The following is a 26,616-nucleotide window of genomic DNA, read 5'->3' as shown; positions in this document are numbered from 1 at the left end:
CCCCACTGAGTGCTCACCGACTGTGAGCGAGCCTCTGCAGCCCCACAGCACCTGGCCCACTAAGAGGAGCCCTGAAGAGGCCTTGGTTGGAAGCTGCTGAGAAACAGAGTTACCTCAGCACAGATGTGGGCTTGTTTATGCATCACCACCATCATCACCACCATCTCCACATCTGGACATTTCGATAGTACCTGCGCTCTGCAGGGATTCGTTATGCAATACAGCACTGACACTTTGTTATCTCTCTCTCGCTGCCTTCGTTAAGATCTACCCTGATAGGACACAAAGAAATATTTCTAGTGAGATGAAAAGTCCTGCGTGAGCGACCCTGGCGATGGCACAGCTCTGTGAGCTTTGAGCAAGGAACCAACACCCCGAGGGCAGCAGTGAGCCCCTGCCCCAGTGCTGCTCAGGGGGCTCAGCCCGTCCCGCTGGCACCAACGCAGGGCAGGGAATCAGACACCCTGTGGATATTTCCAGCACAGTGAGCTATAAATACATTGTAGGAGACCTCATGGGCTCGGGCAGTGATGGCACTGGGAATCCTGCAGCCATGAGCACTGCCTGCGCAGGGCAGGGACGCAGGAGGGGGGCACAGGGCATGGATCTCATGGAGCTTTCTGCTTTTTTCCCCGCTTCTCAGTGCGTGTTCAAGAGTGGGAGCATGGGAGGAAGGCGAGTGCTGCTGCGCATCGAGGTAAGTGGAGAAAGAAGGCCGTGATTCATCGCATGCAGCCTGGCAACGAGCTTGTCTAGAGGGGAAAACGCAGACAGGAGGGACTTGCTGCAGTGGAGAGCCAGCTGCTCGGAAATAGTGCCTGCTGGCCTTGTGAGGAGAGTTTAGAAGGGCCCCAATGATTTTCCTTTAGCATGTTGCACAGAGGGGTGGCAGCCTGCATCTGCAGGTACTGCAAGGGAACAGAAAAATAATCAAGTCCTCAATGCCAAGAGGTATAAGGGAGATGTCCCAAACCCTCCTGGCTTCATGCAAGGAGATGGAGTGCAGAGGCTGCACACTGGGGCATGCAGCTGGCATCTACAGCACGGCACCACGGGCTCTGCTATTCCTATGCACACAGCAACAAGGAGCTGAGTAATTCAGCCAAATCCTGGGTGTGTGGGAGCTGTGAGACTGCCAGGCCCAGATTCCCTGCTTAGTGGCCCTTTCTCAGAGGGCACAGAAGCTCATCAGAACCTAAGTGCGGGTTATGCCCAAGCTACAGCTCACAAAAGCCAAGTAACCACATCATGCATAAGCACTACACCTCATCCATGAATATTTTCAGGAGGTACCTGCAAAGCACACCCAGAAACAACCCACAGCTCCGAGCTGTGCTTGCAGAGCACGAGGTCGGCACGGCCGCGGGGCCCTCGCTCCCAACCAGCCCAACCAGCACGTTGTGCAATGCCTGATGGCATCACACTGGCTGGGTTCCACAAAACCCATCTGAGGATTACAACTTCCCTATGGAAGTCAGAGGAAACCCAGCAGGGTGCCCCGGCTGCAGGACCCCAGGGCTGAGCCAAGCACTCAGAGCCACTGCAGCCAGTCCTGCCACCTGGGCACCGGCTGCACACAGCGCACAGCCCAGGTCTGAGTGCTGCTCACCTCTCCAGGGTTATTTTGGTGCAGCTGATGTGGTTCAGCACAGCTCAAGTTACTGGATGTTCCTCCCCCCACAAGGGACAGGATTCCTGGTGACACTGGATAGGGCTACGGCCAGCTCTGCTCAGGTCACCTCCCTGGCAGCTTACCACCACTGCTGTCCTCTTCACGCACGCAGCCCTGTCCTGTCCTTTCCAAGCCATTTTCCAGGAGCAAATCCCAGAAGCTGCAGTTCAGCTCACAGCTCACTGCGTGTCTTGCATCCTCTGCAGCTTCTGCTGCTTCTTTTGGCCAATTCCCCTCTTACAGAAAGATCACAAAACAGCGAGATCAAGGCAGAACAAGAGATTGGGTCACATCCTGCACATCCCTCGTGCTGGGCTGCCAGGCCAGCAGAGCTCACAGGGACAGCATCTGCCCTTTCTTCTGCTCTGCTGGAGCCCAGCACAAGAGATATGTTAGAGGAGGCAGCCATGTCTATTCACACTGTTCTGCTCTTTCTTAAGGATCAGTGCTACCATCAACCATTTGGTCATGGGAGAAGAGAAAATACATGAAAGAAAAAAGCCAGAACACAGGAGCCGTTCTGCTGAACCACTCACTGAGGAAACTGGAACACCTCGTACCACGCTGATTCTGTTGGCGATGCTGAAGTGAGACGCTACCAACAACGATGAATTCCTACAGCTGAGCACAACCTGTACTTACCCGTCCCACCTCCTGCAGCACGGATTTTGGCTCTGATGGCAGCAGGAGGTGACTTGGGGGGCAGGGCAGTGGAGATCCCTTCCCTGCATCACTGCTGAAGAACGCCAGCAGCACTTCTGTGTGCTGAGCACAGCTCGTCTCCAGCACTGACAAACACCGGGCCATTACCAGCCGTCCTGTCGCTGACATGGCAGGCACTTCTTCATTCTTTAAGGTGTGGATTTCTGCCTAGACCTGCTGTACCTGTTCAGGTGCTGAAGTACCATTATCTAATGATATACCACGGGCTGTTTGCAGTGTTTTATTTGTTTTTGTTTTAATTTGAAGTTATGGAGAGCTGCCCTTTGAACTGTCCTCACCCTCCTGTCGATTTGTGCATTGAAGGGAATTTCAGCTCTGGGCCACGTGGCACCAAGAGAACACCTGCAATTAATAACACTGCGTTCAGAAACCTGCACAGAGCAACAAGCACTTGGATGGCTCGTGTTCTAACCCCCCACCTTCCCACAGGATGCAATGACAATTACTGTGAATGCCTCACAAGTGGCTGCAACATGTGCTAAACCAACCGGCTGCTGGCAGGTGCTCTTCCTTGCTCTGAACATTGTGTGAAAATGCTAAAAGCCCCACCTATTCTTCAGAGGAAAACCTCACTCACTTACACTCTCACTCAATTGCCTCCATGGCAACTGCACACAAGTGGGCACAGCTCACAGGTGCTTCCCGGTGCGGTGCCAGATAGCCAGCAGCACTGGCACAAGTGGGAGCGTTTGCATTTAGCCGTGTGCTGCATCCCACTATGCTGACAGCTGCTATTTGCTCAAGCTGTTTTCCTTCATGAGGGTTCCCCTGTTGCAGATTGATGAATTGGAAGCCTTTTCTTCGATGACATTCAAGTTAAATTCCTCTTTAGTATCAGTCCATCACAGGGAAGCACCAAATGCTGCCTCACACGGCTCTTACAGTGAAACCTACCAATGAAACTTTGTCCTGAGCAATGGAGAAATGGTTTCCAGATGCAAAAACAGTAACTGAATCACCAATTGCCACTCAAGTTTTGTTACATGGTTACCGATCAGCTATCAAAGGGCCTTACTTCCTGAGAAACAACTCCAGCAGTCTGCAGATACAGAGAAAACTGTATCTGAACAGTTCAGAAATGTTTGCTACCCCTAAAAATGATGTTTCAGAACACCTTGTAATAAATCAAAAAACCTTTATTTTTAAGTTATAATATAAATTTACAGCACACACAACATCAGTGTCTTTAGTGTGTATGTGTGAGCAGGCTTAAAGACTCAGCATTCATTCCAGTCTTGCTCATGGGTATGACTTCTCCACCTGCTAAAGGTACGTAACTGTTCCAATCTGAACAGGTCTGGCTTAGCTCAAGACCTCAATAACCTCTAGGAAAATACTTCAGTGGACAACAGCAAACGTTTAGAAGAAAAACAAGTCAGTAGCACTTCTTCCTTGCTGTCTGAAGGGCTCCGTATTGGGGCAAAGCCGGGCTCCCCAGGCAGGGAGAAGTCAGTGACCCACATCAGTGTGTCCAGAATGAACCCTGAATTCCACAGGCTCAGCGATGTCCGCCCTAAGTTAAGCTTCATAAAAGTAACATTACATCTTGGAAACAGCTGTGCATGCCACACACCAGTGTCAGCTTCATATAAAAATTATCATATGCCATACCTCATGATTTTATACACAGGTGAAATTTTACTGGTGCTACTTTGTGGTAAGTGCTGAATGGCAAATCACATTCTTGTACAGGTCGTTAAATTACAACACAAATTTGCAAGTTAAAGATCTCCACAGGCCTCTGTCATCCACTGCAAAGACACTTTGTTCTGTGGGGCTTCATTTAAAACATGATTCAATTTCTTCCCTCTCCCCAGAACACGATATAAAACTATATCTAAATCCGGAAATCATTTAATGCATCTATATTTATTGAACTTCACATGCTGCAAACAGGATCTGCATTGAAGATCTTTAAATCTAGGAAAAAAGGCCCTTCAAACCCCCTTTCGTTATCAGGATGCAGGTGAGAACAACTGCCATGAGAACACATTCACATAGGCACGATGTGCACTGCTTGCTCCTTCCTCTGCAGCACTGGGGCTGCCATCCTGGCCAAGCTCACTGACTGTCCTAATTCTGACAGCAAACCAATTGTCCCAAAGGAGAGGACACAGTCAGTGGTCTGCTCATGCCTTAAAGCATAATGACTTACAACTGGATGGAAAGATCCAGCTCCAAGTGCTGCTATTCTGCCAGTTAATAAAAACGCTACTTACTGCAAGTAGAAAAATGGGGGAGAACTTTGGAAACGCTCACTGTACTTCAAGAAAATTGCTGCTGAAGACACTGGGAACCTCCTTATCTCCCCTACAGGCAACGTTTGCTGACAGTGTTACAATACATTCCTTTGGTGCAATGCTTATTCAAACAACTTGCAAAATATATTCGAGGTCCTCAGTGCGTGAATCACAACGTCCAAAAACTAACAGTCTCAAGTACAAAGGATTCCTATCACCACCCAAGCGTCTTGGATATGAACATCAGTTTTCAAAAGACAAGTTGGTTCCAGGAGAGGGAGGAGAGAAATGGGGGTCAAGGTTCTGGGACACATGTGGGACAGGCTGGGAGCAGCCCAAAGCGAGCAATTAGCAGCAGCTTTCACAGGAGCGAACCTTGCACTTTCCCAGAAGAGCAAGAATGCAGTGATGGCTGCTTTGGAAACAGTGCAAGTTTATTGTCCAGCTGCACGGAGAACAGGGGTGTCCTTGAAATGGTGGTAAAGATCAGCAAACCGTGCAAGGATGATCTGCTGTGGCCGTTTCCACACAGTGATGCAGCAATCTGAAAGGAAGACTCACGCCACTGCTCACACTGAGAAAAGAATGGCATTTTCTTTGGACTGTACCTAGAGGTTTACAGGAGCATTACGCTGTCTCAGGCTCACAGATCACAACTGACCAAGGTCCAAGCTGCAAAGTGGCCACTGGCACTTTTTCCAAGTACATCCCTTTAAGTGCACCCCCCTTGAGGATAAACACGAAGCCCTGAGAACAAACTTCCACACAATACATTTCTATTAAAAATATCAGTGTTTTGATGACAAAATTATAGATTATATCTATTTAAATAAATAGCTAGCTTTCAAGAGTCGTGTAATATCAAAAGGCAGAAGATTGTCTTGATCAATGGATAGGGGAAAGAGCTAGGAGAGTTGTAAGGAATAGACACTGCATTGTAAGAACCACCTACTGTTCCATTTCCTTATTTCTCCTTGATTTCACAGGCTTCCAGTCGTTCCTTTGGCTGTTATGTGACACTTACACATGGCATATCTTTACTACTTACAACGTGAACACCAGAGATGCAAGCATGGGACCTGAACCTGTAAATCCTTACTCCCACGAGTAGTTCTTCACGAAATTAACTTGTTTATTAGAACAAAAACTTCTATTCCAATATGCTTAGGGACCTCTCGCTTACAGAGCAGATCCGTCAGCCTTTTATCCTTTAGCCACAGAACAGGCAGGCTTGTGCCCAGGAAGCACTCTTAATACAGAGACTCCTCTGGCCTGGAGATCTGCCTCCACACGTTCTGACTAACAAGCAGTGATCAAGATTTTTGCAGATTTTGTAAAAATTGGGACAAATCAATGCTTCTACAAGCATAATGAACTTGCAGCCATCCTCCCACTGGTAACTCATCAAGCAGCAATACACCCAGTTGTCACAGGGACACACAGCTCCTCAAGTCTGCTGCCAATTCATACCCACAGAACAATGCTGGTGTCTCGATTAGCTCCTCAAAGGGTTTGTTCAACCTTAAGGGCAGTTTTGGCTTCCTTCAGTTCAACTCTTAAGCCTTGCTGCAAACCTCACACCTCCTAAGTCCTGGCCTCTTTCAGAGACTGGCCACTGGAACCTTAACCCCTCCAACATTTCAGCTACACAAGCTTTGAGCTCTGAAATAAGCAAAGCCAGAAACAACCACATATTCTCAAGCCTTCACGCATTTTAAAGATGCAGTATTCCTTTATCCACACAGTATCTAACTGCTGCTACAGCACCAGATGATGTTGTTGAACCCTGGCATCCTTACCTTCACCTATTAGACGTGCATTCCTTGTTTTACTCATACTTTCTTCCTTATAAGCCAGCAGTGGCTCTGACTCTGTTCTGGCATACCAAGGGAGGCAACTCTGATAACTTTTACCACTCCTACCAAACTGACACAGAGAACAAGTTCAGTAGCAGATCCTGGCAGTGCTGCACTCTGCAGAAAGGCACGAGCAGCAGAATCTTCACGCTTAGGAGGAGCCACTCTGCTCCTGTGAAGGAGGTCGGACAGCATTCAGCTTCAACCACACGAAAACCAGAGAGCCTGCTCAAATTCATCACCCACAGTGCCTTGGCAGCGGCAGCAGGCAGCCCCAGGAGCAGCTGGGTGTTGGAACAACCAACCTGAACAAACGCCTCTATAAACCCTGGCATTTCTAAACACAAAAGTAAATACTTCAGCAGTTGCAAACCATAAAACTTAACATGAAACTACAGATAACAAATAAAAAAAAAATCCTGGGATACTAAGTCGAGATAAAATCTCATGCTGTTTTGTTTCCCCACCCTTCATCTTAATTATGAGAAATTGGCAACTTCAGTGCCTCGACTGCACAATAGCACAGACGAGGTGCCAAGTTCAGGCCAAAACTTGTCATAGGGTTTCAGGTTGCATCTTGTAGCATTTTCCTTCTTAAAACAAAAACATACACTCAGAAAGGAACTTGGCAGAGCCATCTGGGATCTGTTTGACAGACACCTTTCAAAAAGAAAAAGGCTACACAACACAACTGCAGCAGGGATTGTGAGACGTCAGCTGCGTTTCACTGCCTTGCAAACAAAAGCCTGCATGGCCCAACCACGAGAAATGGGCTCAATATTCACCAGTGAGTTCTTTTCTTAAAAGCTCACGGCACCTGTCTGAAATCTCCACTCTTCCAACAAAACTAAGCAAGACATGGCCTGACTTTCTTGATATTTCCAAAGAGAAAGCGTCGAGGACAACCACTTCTATGCCAAAGTAATTAATTTTGAGCGTGCTTTTAAGTATGTTAAAAAATAATACAAAACCCAAAGTGTTTCTGCTTCTTTGCAGATCAGCATTCAAGGGAAATCCATGCAAATAAGTTGCTTTTTTGTTAACAGTTTGGAACAGTCAACAGCACAAGTTCCCCTTTGCAAAACTGTGCACACAAAATGGAAATAAAACCCACATGAAAATACCCCCCTTGCACGAAGATATGGCATAGGATAACCTTATGATCTGCAGCCTACTGGAGAATCCAGGCGTTGGTGTAATAAGTTCTGCCAACAAAGAGATGCTGCATCTTTAACATAGCTGACAACCTCTGAGAAGTGTAACTAATGTTGGGCTGGAAGAACACTAATGCAGGAAATAAATAGGAAAAAGTAATGCTATTTATTAGACGAATTCCATCTATGAATTATTCTGTTTGAATCATTATGCAAGACAAACAAGTCTGGACAGAACTGTGCTTGCACTCCCAGTATTTGGACTTTTAAAAAATATTTCCTAAGAATCAATTTTTAAAAGCATTTTGTCATTTGATATAGCCATAAATTAATACTGCATGGAGATGATTAATATCCTATGCTAGTGGTCAGTGACCTTTTGTAAACGCTAGCCAGATGCTAGTAAAACTGGCTAGAAAACTACTGTCACAGGCCTTTTTTTAACAAGCAATATCATATTTCTTTCTGACAAGCATATTCTTAATTGTTTTCACAAAACCTTTTCCTATTTTTTGATACACTTTATTTTTAACCTAACACCTGAAAACATAGACAAGTCTTCAAACCTCTTCCACTAACACTAAATTCACAAGGCAATTAACTTCAGTTGGCCATAACTACATAAGCTCTCACGTGAGACCCCTACTCAGACAGCATCCCCCCCCCTCCCCAAACAATCCATGCACCCTCCCCATTGAGAAGGTGACACAAGGGACAGCAGGAAGTGGCACAGTGGTCTGGCATTCCCCCCTACGTGCGATTCAGCGTCTGGAAGATTCGAGAGATCTGCAGCATGACAGGCCCAGTTTCTGGATCGTTCATCCACTGAGTGCTGTTCAAGGGGTTTTCAAGCATATCTTCAAAGGCTGCCAAGAGAAGGAAACCAGCACGTTACTGGCCTTTCAGCAGCACGCGCTGCAGGTTTGGGATGCTTCAGCAACAAGAAAGTCAGAAACACTCACAGCTCATCCAAGGCAGCGGGCAAGCAGCCCCTGGAAACGGTGAGAATCCATCACACGGTTACCATTTGTTCTCCTGCATCTCCACACTGGGCTGCTACACGCTGTTACTCTTTCCTCACTGCTCAGTATTAAATTTACCACAGGCAGAGGCCGATTAAATACTCAGTCTGGATTACAGTCCATCTTACATAACCTCAGTGACACGGGTTTGAAAAGCCAAACGCTTTGCAAAAGTCTACAGACAGAACTTTTCCATTACAGAGCAGTTTTGCACTCAGTGTAATAACGCTCTTCAGATTGACATATCCCAGGAGAAACAGAGGTGCCTCAGTCCCTCCTGAGGAATAGGGCTCTTCTGGGTTTGCAGAGTGGCTTCTTCTAGCCACTGACACTGAGGAGGCCGAGCAGCCTCCAGCACCGTATTCAAGGAGGGCTGGAAAGGATTTCTCTGCTTGCATCCACGCTGGCAGCAGTAGCAGGGAACACACCACGTAATTGGGTTCTGAATGGCCATCTTAGAATGAGGACATTTGGGCAGCACATTTTTTTTTTATTTTGTCTTTACACTGAGTTAGTTTGGTTTACTTTTATTTTTTACATGATGGTTTCCACTTTTCTCTTTATTTTGAAGGAACTAGACATTTGGTGCAAGAGGTAAGTTACAAATTTGGCAAAAGAATGAGTAATTTATAGCCTTTTTGATGGATACTGTGCCAGACTAGTGGACATTTGGAGCAGTCATTACAGAACAGAAAAAAAGCAGTTGCATATCTGACCTATTCAGAAGTCACCAAAAGGTCAGAGCTAGAAGAGTCTGGCAGTCCAGCATCAGGGTGCCAGCCTGAACCTTTCCAGGAGCATTAGTGTACAAAGCTCTCAGTGACCTTAGTGGGAGCCATAAGCACCCAGCACCTCTGAAGGCTCATCATTAACACCTTGCTCAAGGTCACGCTGCAAGCTTGCTGCAAAGCCCAGAATAATGTACAGATCTCACCTTTCACCACTTCAAGTGTCTTCTTTTACACGGACTCAAGAGCTTAAAACTAAACATTTCTCAACATTCCTTAGGTATCTAATTAAGCACAAACACTTATGGTTAAAATCTGCGGCATAAGCAATTTGCTTATGTATCACTGCAAATATATTCTGATGTTCATCCAAGCTTTACAAGCACATATAATGACATTTCATTTTCTATTTATATTCTGAGCTGCAGTGGGGAACCGTCTTTGGAAATAAGGAGACCATTTGCTCAGAAATGAGAGTGGGAAGGGAAGGTTCTGCTCTTGAATTATTTAAAGTCTTGCAAACATTCCCAATTACGTTTAAAGCAGCATCTTAAAAAGCTCTCCTGAAAAAGCCATGTAAACACCCTTTATTTCAAAGCAGAGTTTTGAATAAAGTTTGAAGCCAAACACTAAATGCAAAACTTTATATATACAGCCCAATTGTTGCCAGTCTTCTGCATTGCCCTCCAGCACCAGAGAGGCCAACGCACAAGAGATCTGCATTTCACCATTGATTTTATCAGTTGAGTACTTGCTGTGCTCACAGCATTTTTGAGCAAGAACACAGACTTTCTCACAGAGCTGATACTCAAGAAGGGGAAAACATATTTTCACAAGCACTATCTGAGTTGTGATAGGCAAAGCCTTAGCACTGACTTCTTGTTTGGTTACACTAGTTATCTTCCACTTCAATGATCACAGCACAAAACACAGCAAGCCGTACAGCAGGAGACAGCCTTGTTTTTCCTGTGAAGTCATCAGGGTTCTAAACAGACATTCCTTTTTTTTTTTCATTCTCCATGGCCAAAGAGAGCACACTAAAGCTCTCCTAAAACCACAAAAGCAGCAGCTATTCAAGTTCTGAGTTCAGCAAGGGTAAATCAGTAGTCTAAGAAATTAGCATCGTTTCTGGGACATCCCAAGCTCAGTTCAGGTTATAGCTGAGTTGCAAAATGAAATGAGCTGCCAGTAGTCAGAAAAAAGGTACAGAGCAGCACTCATTTCATGGTACGTGCTGTCATCATCCTGTCTCTGTTCTTATTTGCTAGGAACTGCAGAGATGAAATATATTTAGCAGGAACCCAATCAGGACTTACCTAGTAGAGTTTTAGGGTTGGTTAACCCTAACTGTACCACTGGGTTTTCTAAGATGGCTTGGAAGAGAGGGCTGTTCGTGTCAATTCCCTTATCTAAGTCCTCTGGAGAAGGCTTTCTGTCTCCCAGCAGCCATTCACACTGAAAGAAATCATCAGGCACAACAGATTCCATGATCGATCACTTCACCCCAGTAACAAGATCAACCAATTCTGCAGTGAAAACAACCAGCTGCACAGACTACTCCAGCAGCAAGGAAAAGAAATGACACTGTACTCACGGCAGCATTTTGCTGGTTGTTGTTTACTCTGAGTGCATCCACCACTTCTTTTTCATCAAATCCCATCTCCATGAGGGCAATGACAGCCTGTAAGATTTGCGTGGATTAATGTTTAAAACAAATGAGAACAACCAAATGCTTCACTTTCTGCACGGGAGCTTTTTGTGGGGTAAAAACTCAATTGTTTCCATTTGCAGACCACTAGGTAAACTTTGCTACAAGGTTTTCAAATACTGTACATCAAAAGTGTCTTTATTATGGGAAGCAAGACTGAAGACAGTTCCTATTGAGTAATGAAAGATGGACACAAGGCAAAGAGCACCTGGTGTGGGAAAGAGCAAGACTGAAATATTTTTAAACTTCTCTCACATCACAAAGCTTTTGCTGATGTCTCACTGAGAGACTGAGCTCCAGAAGCTCCAAGACCCCAACTCGTAGCTTTATTCACTGGATTTAATTTCACTTCCTGCCTTTATTATGTTGCTAGTATGAATTATATATTTTGACAAGTGCACCCAGATAATGCTATAAGAATGCTTCATCACTTAGAAATTGTGCCTGGGTCCTTCAATACAGTATTTGCAGCTTTTGACTTAAATCACAAAAAACACCTATTTATAAAAGCCCAGTGGTGGATTCTAAAGAGCACCTCCTGGTGAGCTCACAGTGCGATAACAGCACGCCTTCCCATTCCAGCTAACACGACGTTATCAGTAAAGGACAACTTCTGCAGCTGATGCAGAACGAAGGAGCAGACAGGCAAGCAGCACACACCCGTGGGTCTGGACGAAACTCTCTTTTCCTTCGTATCTTCTTAAATATTTCAGTCAGCTCATCTTTGGCTTCTTCCCCATCTGCTTCTGAACTTGGACCTGCAGTTGCTTCAGCAGAGGATGCACCAGCTTCAGCCGCAGCTTCGGAAGGCGTCTGACCTGGCAGCGGAGCATCCACTGCAGGGTCATCTGCGTGTTCTATCAACCACTCCATGGCCTGTGTCACTGACATACTGAAAAGAAAACCAAAACAGAGGGATGAGGAATGCTCCAGACACACAGCAGCACTGCACACATATTTTTGCTTCCCGTGGCATCTTGACTAGCTGATTAATTATTATCTGCGTAGTCATACAAAGTATTGGAGCAAATTCTGAAGCACCTTAATACTCCATGCACTTGAGGCTGCACAGTAATCTCTAAAGCCAGGATGACAGAGGAGTGAAGTCCAACCTGGACAGTTGTAACTCAGGTTTTAAAGGCCACTTCATGGGGAGGCATCTTGTTCTCCACATCAGCAGCTCTATTTCACAACAAACACACACTGACTATCAACAACCGCTGACAAAACTACAAAGCATGTTCCCAATGGAACCACATCTCTGAGAGAAGCTATTCTGTTGCATCTTAGGGAGATCTCAGATATCTAGTGATAAAGGAACGCCGTTAACAGTGGAAGAAAGAGTGGGACAAACATTACACATGCACCATACACCCTGAGCAAGAACAAAATTTAACACAGGCAATTGACTGCAAGAGCTCAAGCTAAGAGATCATGGGAGAGATCCAGCACATGCCTTCCCAATGAATACATAGGAAGCAAAGATAACAGAGCAACTGAACGTGCAATTTCATTTGACCACACGGTAATTGGATGTTCTTAAAAAGGAAAGGGAAGCCCTTGCCTATCTGGCTTTTCAGTTACAACATGAAAGATGGAGGATATTGAGGGAGAAAGTCCTTCGAAGACCAAAGGAGAGCTACTGAAAAAGAAGGACTATTATTTGGATTTGATATCACTAGACATTTTAGTGAATAACCTAAGAAACCCATCTCAGAAGTGAGGCAGCACAACTCTTTCTTCTTATGGCACAAGAACTGTATTACCTCCTATTTCTCTACAGTTGCTATCTGGGCTTTGTAATATTCTTGGAATGCTTTATTTAAAAGATCAGCATCAAGTATTTGTTACAGTTGACAAACCAGTCTGGAAGGGCTTAGCTTGCTTTTTTTTTTTCCCTTCTGTAAAATTTTAGAGCAGAAGATGTGAGTTTAATACTTGGAAACAGAGAGAGCTTGTCAGCCTTGGGAACTGCAGACTGACTTCTCTCCAGAGCAAATACAACATAGCTTCTCCTTTCCTCTGCCAGCTGCACCTGCAGGTTGCCCGAGGCAGCACTCTTCCTTGAGCCAATGCTTTTTGCTAGTTCTAGGTGACCCACATAAGGAGATTTCCCTAAAAAAATGTATTTTTTTTTTTAAACCATACCAAGTGATTTACAGGCAGCATGCCAAGTACACTTACTGATTTAATCGAAGGGCTTTGACAGCTCTGCTCTCTGGAAACCCCATTTCTGTAAGTTGCCGCAGAGCTATCTCATCCACTCTGTCTTCCTCATCCTCATCCAGCATGGCTACACATACACAAACAGAACAATGTTGAGACTAACTTCAAGCTAAAATAAAACCCTTTCTCAATGGAATGGCATGTGTTAAGTTCAAACCCCATTCTTCTCTTCCATCCCTGCTTTTGTTTCCGGCCAGAATTTGCTATCTCATCATTTAATGTGCTGTACTCAGCTTGATCAGGCTCAGACAAATTCTTCCAGGACAAAGACTTATTCCAGATACATTCAAGGTCTCAAACAACAGACAGCAAACTCTCATATGACTACATGTCCACATAATTAAGTATATGGGAAATTCACTGAAGTTTATCAATAATCCAGAAAGCAATTTGGACCCGGTCCTAGCAGATCTCAAGGGTATTTCCCACAGACTGAATCAACAGCTCCAATTTCTCCCCATTTTACTGTTTCCTTGTGCATTTCCAACTGTTCTTTACCAACTCTTGCAAAGTCCTCCCGTTATTTCACTGCTGATGATTTTGTTTTTAAATGGAACTTCTTATCCATCCCAAAGGGACCTCATAAATCGCCCAGTTTGATAAACCTACACCACAAGCTGAAATCTCTGCCGCAAAGTCATTAGCAGCTCTGCTGCTACACTGAAGTTTGGAGTTAATCCTGCAAGTCTACTCTTCTGCTGTGTAAGAAAACAAGTTCCTGGGATTGAACTAGTAACTGTAAAGATATGTTCATACCGTTTGCCTTCTTAAATAGTTCAACTGCATCTGGGTTCAGTGCTAGCAATTTCTGTGCAACTTCAATGAGAGAAACTAAGATCTTCCGGAGCTCTGTCTGGAACTGCAAAAAAGGAAACTGTCAAAACATTTAGATAGGAGGCTACCAAACATCACTAAATATTAATAGAGAAGCTGTTAATATCAGAAGAGAAAAAGTAGCCCCCACGCTGTTGAAGACACAGCTGGAAGTATTGCAGACAGCAGTCGACTACTGAAGTTCAAGATTTATGACTGATGTCTCTTCAAAGCCACGGCAGAGAAAACTTTGTGAAAACGTGAACTATTCAAGACTGAATTGCACATTTGCCAGATCTTCAGAAGCATACTGAGGCTTTCCCAGGGAGAAATAAAACATTTTAAGTCATAATTTAGTGCAGCGTTTCATAATCACTAAATAACTCAGGGTTTACACACAGACTGTGCTATCTACTTTTATATACACTGTACACACTTCAATTTCTCCCACAGAGAAAGCCTAACCACATTCATATGGAAGAGAAGAGATTATAAGATAAAAGTCTACTTGGATATCAGTGTGTGAGTTGAAGTCAAGTCCAATACTTACATCCCTCATGTTGTGCTGGGCCACAGTGCGATCTACATTGCGAGAGGGCAGATTTGCAGTTGCTTTGAGAATAGCATCCTTATCTGGAGCTTTCTGCTCTTGTTTCCTCTGAAGGATGGGAAACACAGTCAGGTTTCATAACCCATTATCCACAGAACAAAGAACATAGCATTGCTGAGAGCAGTTTCATATTCTTTACCAAGGCATCAAGCAGTGCTCTGTAACTTGCAACTAAGAAACAGCAGCCTAGCAATACAATGGATTAATAGCACTAACGTCACTTTGCAATTATAGAGCAAAACAGGACCTGCTGGGTTGCCCCACTTTCAGTCCTTGTATCTATTTCTGTTATTTAAACGTGGGGAAATTCCAGCATAAAGAGGAAAAGTGATGTGCCAAACATGGAGAGAACCTGGAGGGCCTCAATTCCCAGGACCATACTCTATACTATCTGCTCAGAGCACTCTCTTCAAATCCAGGGCTTGCCAAGAGCTGTATCAATACTGTGAACAGACTAACACTTAACTGCTTCACACTGGAAGTGCTTTATTGCTTGCAAGTATCATGCAGAGATATACGGTGCCTCTGACATTTAGTACATGCTAATAGTCCAGGACAAAACATAGCAGGGGTACAAACATAAACATTTCACAGTCTTATATCTTAGGCTCTTATGGTGACATTCTGCACAGCAAGACCATGATGGAGATAGAGACATACACCAATACCTACAGGAAGGGATACAGAGACATACACCAATACCTACAGGAAGCAAGAAAAAACAAAGCTGTGCAAGAAGGCAGACAGACCCAGGAATTCACAGCGTTAGGCACAAGCATTGCTCCAAGTGTTCACACAGTAACACCCACTGCAGTACCACTCGTGTCTGAACGTCATCCTGCACATCACTGACCCTCATTAAAAACTACATTCTGAGGAAAAGAAAACAAACAAACAAGAGCAGCAAGGGGACAACACTCTGGACCTCGTTAGGGGATGATAAGCCAGACATTACTGAAGACAGAACACAGCCTCAAGCAAATTAATGGATTTCTATAAAGTTTTCAAAAGAGATGCAGTGAGGCACTTGCTATACAGTCCCTAAATATATATTTTTTTGAAGATGAAATCTACACCACTTGCACAGAGTGCATCTGCATGCCTTACTCCACGGCACGTGTTCTCACAACCCAAGTTAAAAAAACGTAAAATAATTCTTCAAAGTTTGGAAGGAGGTTGAAATATTTACTTTACAGTTTAACTGGGTGCATTTGTCCCTACACAAAGAATACACCGTGACAGTACTTCTGCAGCTCATTAATAAAGCAGTTAATCAAATTGGACAAGTCCAGAAATCTTTTCAAACTCACTTTCTCCTCTGCAGACACATCTGCCATTTTGGGGAGCGGAGGCGGCGCACGCTTCTTTATTAAGAGCAAGACATCTACAAAGAGAACGATACTGATGATGTAAAACAGCTCTTGCAAGATAAGTCATGAACTCAAGTTTTCCTAGAGATGACTTTTCTATTAATTCCACTGTTGTAGCATCTCAGTTATTACCACAGAGGTTCTCAGCTCAGAGCCCAGAACAGCCTGGTGCAGCATCTGCAGTCCTTCAGCCAGACAGAGCCTGACACGCAGTTTTCAGTCTATCACATTAAGAGGGTAAAAAGCAAACAAATCATGCTTTGTGCAACAAGTTTTGTTGGCACAGAGCAGCCAAGAACAGCAGCTGGTGCAGGCTGTTAACCCTCACTTATCCAGCTGACAAGAGCGTGAAAAGATTCACACGCTGACTTTTGGCTGCCCTGCCCAGCAGCAAGTGGAGTCAGCCAGTGGCAGTCAGCTGTTGGCTGCCATCCTGCCTCCCTGACAGCAGCTAGGCACTTAAAGGTAGAGCACATTGCAGGGGAAGGAGGGGTAAAGAAGCATTTGCATGACAGCTTAATACTGCTTAGTGGCCACAAACTGCAATTCAAAGGTCTGCAGGAGCTGGTGCCTCACCTAGAAACAATACATCACCAATCAGCAAAATAAAGCTGTGCCCTGCCTAAGATGGCAGCTCTCAGCTCCTGCCCTGCTCCAAGGGTGACACTCCCTTGGAAGAGAAAGACAAAATTGCTGATGAACATAGCAACAGCTTTCCAACCCGCATGAACTCCTGCATAAGTACAGGAACACTACTCCTGCAGTTTCTGGTTCAGGCAGTAGCCCATTTTACAGCAGTCCTGCTTCTCACATTTTCTGGACCACTGCCTTTTGTCTCCACAAGGGACCATCAGTTTAAGCCGTCCAGTAAAAAGTGACTCCAGCTACCCTGACAGCTCTCATCTTTAAGCCTTCTTCTGTTTCACATTAATCCCTGACATCTGTAGAGTTCACACATGCTCACATACTCCGTTGCAGTCAGCAGTGCTGCAGTGTGGGGAGTTCTGAGCTACACTTGGAGAGGACTGAATGGGATGTAAACCGTGATGCTCAGATGTACTTCAGCAAACAACATTCCACTTGACCTGCAGACCTCAAGAAAAGCCCCAAAGGTTTCAGGCTGCCTTTCTTGAAAGGCCATTTTTGGATCAATTTGAAGGATAACTGCTGCCTTGAGGGTTTAGACATTACTTTAAGGGAGAGAAAAATAATTTAACGTTTTGACTTAATGAACACTCTTTATATCCTGTGTGACTCTTAAAATGAGTTAAGGAACGAAAACCATTCACTGTGTATTCTCATGAAGAAAAAGTCTCTTCATTTTTGCCACCTTGTTAGTTTCCCATGTCAAAACAGAGTGCTGCTAATGAAAAGTCACAAATTAGAATTCAGTTTCTCGTTTCCAGGCTGGTGAGATTAAAAGGACAACCTTACCTCTGTCTTGAATGTTCTCCTCCAGCACTGTTTTTGTGTCTGTTAGCACCTTCTCAGAAGTAGCATGTATCAACTTATGATGTGTCACAGTTTTCGGATCCTCCAAGCTCCCAGGCACACACTGCAGAAGACAAATACTGAAGATCAGAAGAAAGAAACAAACCTATTGCGTGAATCACTGCACTTCACACTTAAGATTCTCCACCTGCAAACTGCGCCACCATTTCCTACTTCCCAATAGCTTCAGTAATGGCACAACACACCAGGGGTGTACATGTGAACATAATGTATTATTAAAGAAACTGAGGGTTGAACTGTGCTGTAATGGGGTTGCTTTCTGCCTGCACATCCAAGCTCCTGGCTGGGAAGAATAACCAAAGAAGGATTCTAGCTTTCCTTCCTCAATGCTGTTAAATCAATAGCTATGTTTAAGTTCTAACTGATGATGACACCCCACAGAACTTACTCACAACTGTCAGTTTCAAAGACCTGATGTTACACCCCATTCATTCCACACGGGCCCTCCAAGGGCACACACAGCCTGTCTACATGAGCAGATGGGAGACTGCTGCAGAACGGTGCATCCCCATCATAACCCAAACTCAGAGTGCCTGGTCTTACACTCAGCCCATGGAGACTGCGAGTACAGTGAGGATGGAGCTGCAGTGTCAGCTCTGCAGCAGGTCACAAAGGTCACTCGCTCTCAGTGAGAAGCTGAGGAGTAACAAGTTGTGTCGTGAAGCTGGAGGAGAAATCCACTGCCAGTGTTTTTGCAGAGAGGGGACTGCAATAATGCAGCACACTGCTCACTTCTAGCTCATGTCAGAACACAGAGACTCTGCTTCATCCAGTAATTGTTATTTACACACTGTCAGACCAAACAAGCAACTGGCAGCAGCGAGTTTGGAGTGCCTGACCTTAAACTGGGAAGGAGGCAGCAGTCTGCAGATTGAAGCCAAAGCCTTGATGCTGGAGCCCTGTCTGGGCTTCTTGCTGAAAGCACTGAACAGAAGTCAGTTTCACAACTTTTCTTCCCCACTATAAATAATCAGCATGTGCTAATCTCCATATATTAACACTGTGCTCTACTTTCTACTACATTTCTAAATCATACACTGTCTTTATTCACCAAAAATTCCAGTTTGAACCCCCAAAAGCTCACAATTCGAGCGTCATCAGAGATTTGTTTTAGAGCTACACTAAGGAGCATGAGGAATATTTGTGCATGTAGGCACAAGTTCTCCTTTTTCTAGGAACAGAAACTCAAATATAGAGAGCTGTTCCCCAGTATCAAACACACATTCTGCCTACAGCTGAGGAGTTTTGCTGGGACAAAGAGCCTGATGGACCCACGTTATCCCACCAACAGTGCAAGGGACCATTTTGATCCCCTAAGAAAACTACAAGCTGAAATGCCATGCTGTTTATGTAATTAAGCATGAATCCCCCAGCATTTGTGCCCCAGCCTTACTGAAGGGTTTAAATCTCCTGGTATTTTAGTGCTGCAACAGAAAATTAAGAAAAACGCACGCAGAACTTGAATTGACTCATCTTCACACTGGAGTGGCTGCAGATCCACAGCGAGAGATTTCAAGAACATTACATCAGTGCATCTAGAGACTTCTAATTTGTTTGGGTGAAAAAAAAACAAAGCATAATGGATGCAATTCCAGAAAGGCAGAATTAAAAATAACCACCTACCAGAACCCTGAAATGGATGCTGCTGCTCTCACCACAAAATAGGACACTTAATTCTGACCTCGCCTGCTCTGCTCACAGAAAACAGCTCTGGATGACTCCTCTTTCAGAACACATCTCTATTGAGCCACTTCTACCCCACGTAGAACAACATCCCCACCCTTCAGGTAAGGAAGCCATTTCCAGAAGCCCCACCAACATCAGTGCTTTGCTTCAAACGTAGCATTTGGTCACAATGCAGCCCCCCTCAGAGGAATCCCTTTGGATCCATCGTCACTTTTTCTGCTGATTTCAGCTGCTGGAGAACTTGTTCGTTCCTTGGCTTTTCTCCCCAAAGGTTACATTTGTTCTCATCACAGACCTTCAGTTCCTCACCTGAACTTCCGTGCTGCTCTGATGCCTTGGCAGGATTAAGGTGAGAACGTTAGAGTCCTGCTTTGCATAGCAGCAGCTGCTTACCAATCCTTCAGCATATTAATTGCTGAACAAAAGCCAAACAACGCATTAAAGCTTAGAAGTAACAGGGAGTAGCTCCTCTAATTGATCTGATAAGTTATACTTAGGAATACATCAGTTGGACGGGTCTCCAAACAAGCTCAAAATACTATTTTTACAGATCCTTAGAATCAGAGCCCAGAAAAGAAGAACTGGGAGCTGGGAAGCACCCACATGGGGGGAGCAAAGGATGTACCTAACAGCTGCTTCCTACCTGGCACACCAAGCTGTGCATACGGAGTGCATGCAATCACAACACTTACTAATGACATCAATGAGTAAGTGAAAGACTAGACTCACTTAAACCCTATGAATTCACAATAAAGCTGCTTTAAAACAAAAGTCCTGCAATCATCTGTTCTTATTCCCCATTTCTTTGATCACTGCTTGACAACCGTGTAGAACAGTAAGGCAAATGAAAACAGCACCTCTATGAGAGGGAATGCTCTGTGAAACACCCAGCACATCTTGGCCTATTTTAACACGCCCTGGAAACAGGAAGGCCATCTTCACAGCAGCATCTGTGCGAGCTCTCAGCAAACCACCTGGAATGGGCAGCTGGGCTGATCAGACCTGGCTGCACAGCCCTGCTTCCTGGGAACACCTGACAACAGCCAGCATTCTTGTATCACAGGCTGAAAACAGCATCCTGCCCAGAGAAGAGAATTCCCTGCTCAGAGGGAGGTGGCTGTGGCACCACGCAGAGGTGCAGCACGCTGGAAGATGAGCTCCCCTGCATCTTTTCATAAAGAAGGACCCTAAGGAGAGGATCTGATGTCTCACGATTTTGCTTCCAGCATAAATATTTGCACGTCCTTTTAACACAGGAATTCACGGCAGGCTGTTCTACAGCACAGGTGAGAAACCTATTTTTGCAGATGCTTGAGCAACTGCTGGACTTACAAGGCCTGGTGATGAATGCTGAATGCTATTTGCAGAGCTTGGAACCCTGATAGACCACAAAGCTTGGAACCCTGATAGACCACAAAGCTTGTTGCTTATTTTTAGATTTTTATTTATTTACAACACTTTAAAAAAAAAAAAAAAGAGCACAGTACTGCCACTCCTTATTACTAAGCTTGGGTGGCTTAAACAACAAGTATGCAAAGCATACAGAGGGTCAGGAACCTCCCATATCCCCGTGCTCTGACAGTTAGCACCTCACCCCTCTGTTCCTAGGACAACCTTTAACACACCTTAAAACCCACACAAAAACCACTGAGGCAGCTTAAGAGAAAGGAGGACAGAAGCACAGGGGCATTAAAAGCTCACACAGATCGCATTGGTGCATCTCAAGTGCACGGCCACAATTTCTACCAGAAATACTACCAAGCCTCAGCAAGGAGCAGTTCTTACAGTTCTCCAACTGAAGTGTTAGAACCAGGACTTCCCACGGCACCTTCAGCCAAAGCAGAGCTTGAAGTGTCAGCTTTGGGCACAAGAATCACAGATCATGAAAACACATACGAAAGTTACGCTTGGGCTGCCATGGTTATACTGAGCTTTCTCAGTTCTGGCTCTGAAACCAACAGTGGATTTTTAAGGAAGCCACAGGGGAGCATGGGGCTCGATCCTGCCAGCTGCACTGCACAGAGACCTCAGCCTGGCACGGAGGAAAGGCACTGCTCCATGAGAACACTTTGGTTGTGAAATCTGCATACAGAAATAACTGGGAAAGAAAACAACACTGCCAGGTGTTTACTCACAGACTAGACAGCGTTACTGAAGGCAGCAGTTTCCTGGCATAGGACCACCACTACATTGTTACAGGGCAACAGATACAGCAAAAAAAATAATACCACCCAACCCTTTCATCTGTTATGAGAGAAAAAACACATCACAAGTGACACTAGAGAGAGCAGTAAGCACTGAAATGCTAGAGGGCCAGCACCCACCTTCCTAACCCCAAACTAGGCGTTCTAATGGAATTACCTCCCTTCACCTCCTGAAAGAATGGTTTCAAGGACTTCAGAGAATACACTAATCAGCATCTGAGGAGAGATGGCTGCATAAATTACCTCAAGGTGCCATCAAGATTCATCGCAATGCACCCGTGATCAGGAGTCATGATTTTTCCATTTCTATTTATCCCCTCCATAAAACTATATATTATCCATAATGGTTATGCAAATCCAAACCATTAGCACAAAGCAGCCAGGAGAATGAAATCAAACATCTTGCCAAGTTATCAATTGTCTTCCACTCTGACTCGCACTGCAATGCAAGCATCTATTCAATTATGTTTCCTGATAATTAAAGGCTTTTCAGCTCTGCACATATGCATGTAATCATTACCCCACCCTTCGTCTTTGTCTAATCCTTCAGCTGCACTGAACGGGGACAATACAGGAGCACTTCCTTCAGGAATGTCACAATGTGGGGAGCACAGCATCTTCACTTTGCCTCAGAAAGGATCACACCTCCCACAAATAAAGCAAATCCATTTGCAGCCGTCCTCATCCCCAAATCAAGAAGCACAAAGACCAAGGCTCTAGAGGAACAGCGTGCACTGTGAGCTGTAGATTCCAAGGCTTCTAGCTGGAAGCAACCAACCAGAAGGCACAAAGCAGAGGGCAACAGGGCTGCGGGCCACACTGGCAGCCAACTCCCAGCCTTCACACAGCGCTCAGACTGCTGCTTGTCACAGCTTTTCGCGCCGGTACTTTGCTTTACTAAGAGCATTTCTTAACATGTTTGTAACACTTCAAAGGCAAAAGCCACTAAAAGCAATCGATACAAACTGCTCGTCCGGAGGCCCTTTGCTTTCCAAGCCAACAGCTGCCCGACTCCCAGCTGCAGTTTGTGACCCAAACAGCCCGACCTGCTGCCGATTCCAGGCAGGCAGAGCCGACGTTGGCATCAGCAACAGCTTCACACCACGTTCGAAATTCAGCCCCGCAGTTTTGTAACCATTCGCTTTCACCTTTAACACCCATAGACATAAATGGGAATGGGGTAACCGCGCATTTCCCAGCCCAACTTTTACGGACCGCCAGCGCATTTTAAGCATTTTCTCTCGCAGGCAGCCAGCACCCATCTCCCCTTCGGCACATCCACGAAGGCCGCACCGCTGCGAGCACAGGATGCCACAGAGCCCGCGGTGCCCAAAGGCTCACACACAGCGCGGCGGCTGCGGGCGCTTCTTCCAAAAGGGGGAAATCCCCCCCACCGCTCCGCGTTTTCTGCTCGTTCCCCAACGCCAACAGACAAAACGGGCTCCGCTGTCACTCGGCGCTCCCCCAGCAGCCGCTTTTCTCTCCGCTTGCCGTTTCTCGCCGTCCCTCCGGGCCGTTCCCGTAACCCCGCACGGCTCGGGCTCCGCCCGCCGCTCCCAGGCCGTGATTTTCGCACCGATTTCGGCCCGAGGCGGCGGGCAGCTCCTTACGTGCTTCAGACAGCGCTCCTTCAGCTTCTCCACCGTGGTGTCCTCGGGTACCTCCTCCAGCCACTCGGCGCCCTCCATGGTGCACACCTGCAGCCGCAGCACCTTCCCCGCGAAGATCTTCTCCTCCTGCACGAACATCGCCGCCGGTCCCGCTCCTCCCCGCCCCGCCGACGCCTCAGCACGGCCCCGGGCCCCGCCGCGCTACCGCCGGCCCATGAAGGTGACCCCGGGAGCCCCGGAGGAGCCGCGAGGAACCCGCGCCGCCGGCACCGCTGGGCCCGGCGCTGCGCTGAGGGGACGAGGGCGCACCGGGCGGCCGGAAACGGAAGGGCGCGGCGGCGCGGTGCCTGCTGGGAGTTGGAGTTTTCGGCGGCGGAAGTGAAAGCCGAGCCGGGGGGCGGGGCTGAAAGAGCCGAGGCGCCCGCCCCCCTGCCCCCCCCCGCATCTCCCGCCGCGCTGCAAGCCGGGAGCCGCAGTCCGCCCGCAATGCCGCCCCCTGCCGGCAGCGTCGAGCGCGGTTCCGCGTTCCGTCGGCAGGTGGCGCCGGGCGGCCGCAGCCTGAGGGCGCCCCGTGCGGGCGCGGCACTGAGGAGAAGCCCGGGCGGGGGGAGCGCAGCCCCGAGCTGTGATGGGCCGGAGCGCAGCGCTGTGGGGAGCGGCTGAAGGGTCTGGGATGCGACAGAGGGGCTGAAGGTCGGGTTGGGTGCGAGGCTGAACACCGACCCGGTGACCCCGGCGCTGCTGGGAGCTGTCGGGACGCGTTCCAGCACTGATTTCCACGCAGGTTGAGTTCAACCCTGAGCTCGGATTTGCAGATGGAATTGAAACTGCTGCAGAAAAAAAAAAAGAAAGAAAAAAGAAAAAAGAGATTTCTGCTGGGCAGCCACCGCCTGCATCAGAGCCTAACGCGAGTGGAGTGCTTTATTCTCATGCTTTGAATGCAGCTCCCGTGTGCTTGATGAAATGTAGCCATAAAATTGCAAATACGAGGCAATTTGAGTACTGATGGCTAATGCATAACGGCCGAGGAAATGTGAGCATTTAAAAATGTCCCATTTAAACGTGGGCATTGCCTCCTGCACTCGCACCGCAGTAGAATAAATAAACAGTATATATTTATTATGTTCATGTTGTCTAAAGCCAAAAGAATGAGCGCACAATGCGTTACTTGCTTCCTATGACTGGTACTTTATGCCCCAAAAAGACCAGCCTGTGAATGGGAGAAGGTGGCAACTAACGTGTCTCTACCTCGGAGGAATGGCTTCCTTTGTTTTATGTCTGCAGATGAACGATTCTATGGGATCACATGGAGCATCAGACTCTCCCACAGTACTGAGCACGACGCCAGCCCTGCAGGAGCCATATGGAGCCAGCCGTGCTGCCTGGCTTCTCCTCTGGTGCGAATTGGAGCAGTTTTGGAGCTGCTCCCCCCTGCTGGCAGCCCTCTGGGGGGATTCCACGCGTGAGGACTCCTCCAGGGGCCCTGGGCTCAGCCCCTCTTGGGCAGATGTCTGCTGATGGAGGGACCCCAAGGAGCTGCACCCCGACCGGCGGGTGTGGGATGAGCAGGGAAGTCTCCACCAGGTCCGTAATCTCTTCTAAATTGTCTGAGAGTGGGAGGAATAAAGAGAGTGAAAATTATCCCTTCTTCTTCCCTGCCCTCCCCCCCTGTACCCCCCAGCAGCATTTCTGGGCACTCTCAGAATTTATTGAGACAACTCCTGTGGGATGCTACATCATGTCATCCAAGTCTTCCCTATTGACTCTCTTCTGCCGCTGCTGAGTGAAGAAATATGATAGCAGGAGGGATAATGAAGCCGACGTTTTCTTCAAGTCAAACTGATTCTCTCCTAAGATGGGATAAAAGGGTAAAGAACTTTCCCTTCGCAATATTTTTCTCAGTAATGTGTTTTGACAATTTAATTTAGAAGTCATAGAGTAGCGCAGACAAAGTCACCCAGTGGGTGGACATCGGAGAGTTCAGTTGCCTTTGTGATGAATTGGTGATAGTACAGAGATGACAAAACAACACAGGGGGACAAGAAGGAGGCTGGCAGCACTGTCGGCAACGTGCGCAGGATAAATTGAACACTACACTTCATCCAGGATCTCCGACAGTCCCAGGCATCCCAATATAATTTATGAATTGCAATTAGCATTTGATTAGGCTCGTCTTTGAGCTACATGCCTGCTGTCACGCGTGCTCGGGTTTTGCAAAACTTGCAGCAAGAAGTTTTTCTGAGTTTGAAGCAGCTATTTATTTAAATCGAAGCAATAAATATGCTGAGGCGGGCTGGTGTGTGGATTCCAAGCCCCATCCTGGCGCTTTGAGGCCGATGAATCCTGGATATTCTTTTCCTGAGACGTGGAAATGCCGGTCTGTCACCCCTCAGCCACTTCAGTGGGCAGACAGAGGAGCAGTGGTTCCTTTTGGGCGCCCCCAAGGCTGCCCCATAGCAGCTTCCATCCCCCGTGCCCTGTCCCAGCACTGCCCCATGGCAGCAGCCCACGTCTCCCATACCTGGGGCAGGGCAGCACAGCCCTGCTGCGCAATTTACCTCCCGAATCACTCCGAAAGGCCCCTGACTGAGCTCCAAACGACTCTGTGGGTTGTTATAAATATACAAAGCTTTTTGTGGGGATATTCATGAAATTCTATCACCGCTTACTCTGGCTGGTAATGGCCTTGTTTATGTATGGTCTCCATACCTGCCTTTGCAGCCTCTCCAAACACAATTCTATTACTGTGTGTAACTGCTCTATCAGCGTGGTGCTTAGTGCTTGCTGCTCTCCAGCTCAGCTCCTTAATGGCCAGGGAAGGTATTAGGCACCGCTGCTTGCGAGCGTTCAGAAGAAAGTTCAAATCTCACAACGTCTTTATTTTAAAATTCATGGAATTTCTAAGTACCAACTTTTAAGCTGTGACCAAATACTCATCTCTTCCTTAAACAACCTTTTACTTCCCTCTGTTTCCCCCCACCGGTTACCTGGGTGCAGAGAGGCAGGCTGTGGCTTCTTTGCAGCTCGTGGAGATCCTTTCCTGGGCTCCTCGCAGGCTTTGGCAGGATGTCACAATTTAATTGTTGGAAACAAGAGCAGGAAATATTAGCAGCGCCAGCGCAATAGGATTTTAATTTAGCTTCAGGGTAGAAATGGGTCTCTAGCAGAGTGCCAGCCTACAGGATTGCCTTCAAGTGCAAGGAGCCTGGAGTTTGGCTAATAGTTTGCACAACTGGGGTAATTCTGCAGGGATGCAAGGGACTTAATTGGGCTTGTGCTTAAACATCCTCATAATGCGAGGCACGCTGTGTGCTCTGAGCATTATTATTAAACAGCCCATTGCCCTTTTTAATGATCATCTTGGATCACCGTAACAGTGATCAGCAAATAATCCTGGACAAATAAACATCTGTCTTCTGCATCTGCACAGAGCGGGGCTGTGCTGAGCATGGGAGCAGCTGCATCCCGGCCCATTCAGCCCC

At 46.6% G+C, this 26,616-nt stretch overlaps 1 protein-coding gene and 1 long non-coding RNA gene across 5 annotated transcripts; one reads left to right on the top strand and one right to left on the bottom strand.

Annotated features, from left to right (window-relative positions):
* The first annotated feature begins 519 nt into the window (after positions 1-519).
* On the top strand, positions 520-3,534 carry LOC128073014 (uncharacterized). The gene is made up of 2 exons (XR_008202595.1): positions 520-697; positions 2,113-3,534. It is a non-coding gene; the product is annotated as an uncharacterized LOC128073014 (long non-coding RNA).
* On the bottom strand, positions 3,511-23,391 carry UBAC1 (UBA domain containing 1). Of its 4 annotated transcripts, none has more exons than XM_052667304.1 (11): positions 23,135-23,391; positions 17,557-17,677; positions 16,063-16,136; positions 14,693-14,800; positions 14,086-14,203; positions 13,288-13,396; positions 11,764-11,995; positions 10,990-11,076; positions 10,712-10,850; positions 8,608-8,637; positions 3,511-8,511 (listed from the first exon to the last, which is right to left on the bottom strand). In XM_052667304.1, the coding sequence occupies exons 1-11, from the start codon at positions 23,270-23,272 to the stop codon at positions 8,396-8,398; spliced, it is 1,272 nt and encodes a 423-aa protein (XP_052523264.1). In that variant the 5' UTR covers positions 23,273-23,391; the 3' UTR covers positions 3,511-8,395. The 4 variants fall into 4 exon arrangements, with proteins under 4 accessions (XP_052523264.1, XP_052523265.1, XP_052523266.1 ...); XM_052667305.1 differs by having other exon boundaries at positions 14,086-14,188; positions 23,135-23,388; XM_052667306.1 differs by lacking the exon at positions 8,608-8,637 and having other exon boundaries at positions 23,135-23,388.
* Between the last annotated feature and the right edge of the window lie 3,225 nt (positions 23,392-26,616).

The sequence above is a fragment of the Tympanuchus pallidicinctus genome, unplaced genomic scaffold (assembly GCF_026119805.1).
Source record: "Tympanuchus pallidicinctus isolate F22 unplaced genomic scaffold, pur_lepc_1.0 scaffold8, whole genome shotgun sequence".
NCBI lineage: Eukaryota > Metazoa > Chordata > Aves > Galliformes > Phasianidae > Tympanuchus > Tympanuchus pallidicinctus.
Note: the sequence above shows the minus strand (reverse complement) of the source record. Positions and strands in the feature narration are given on the sequence as shown.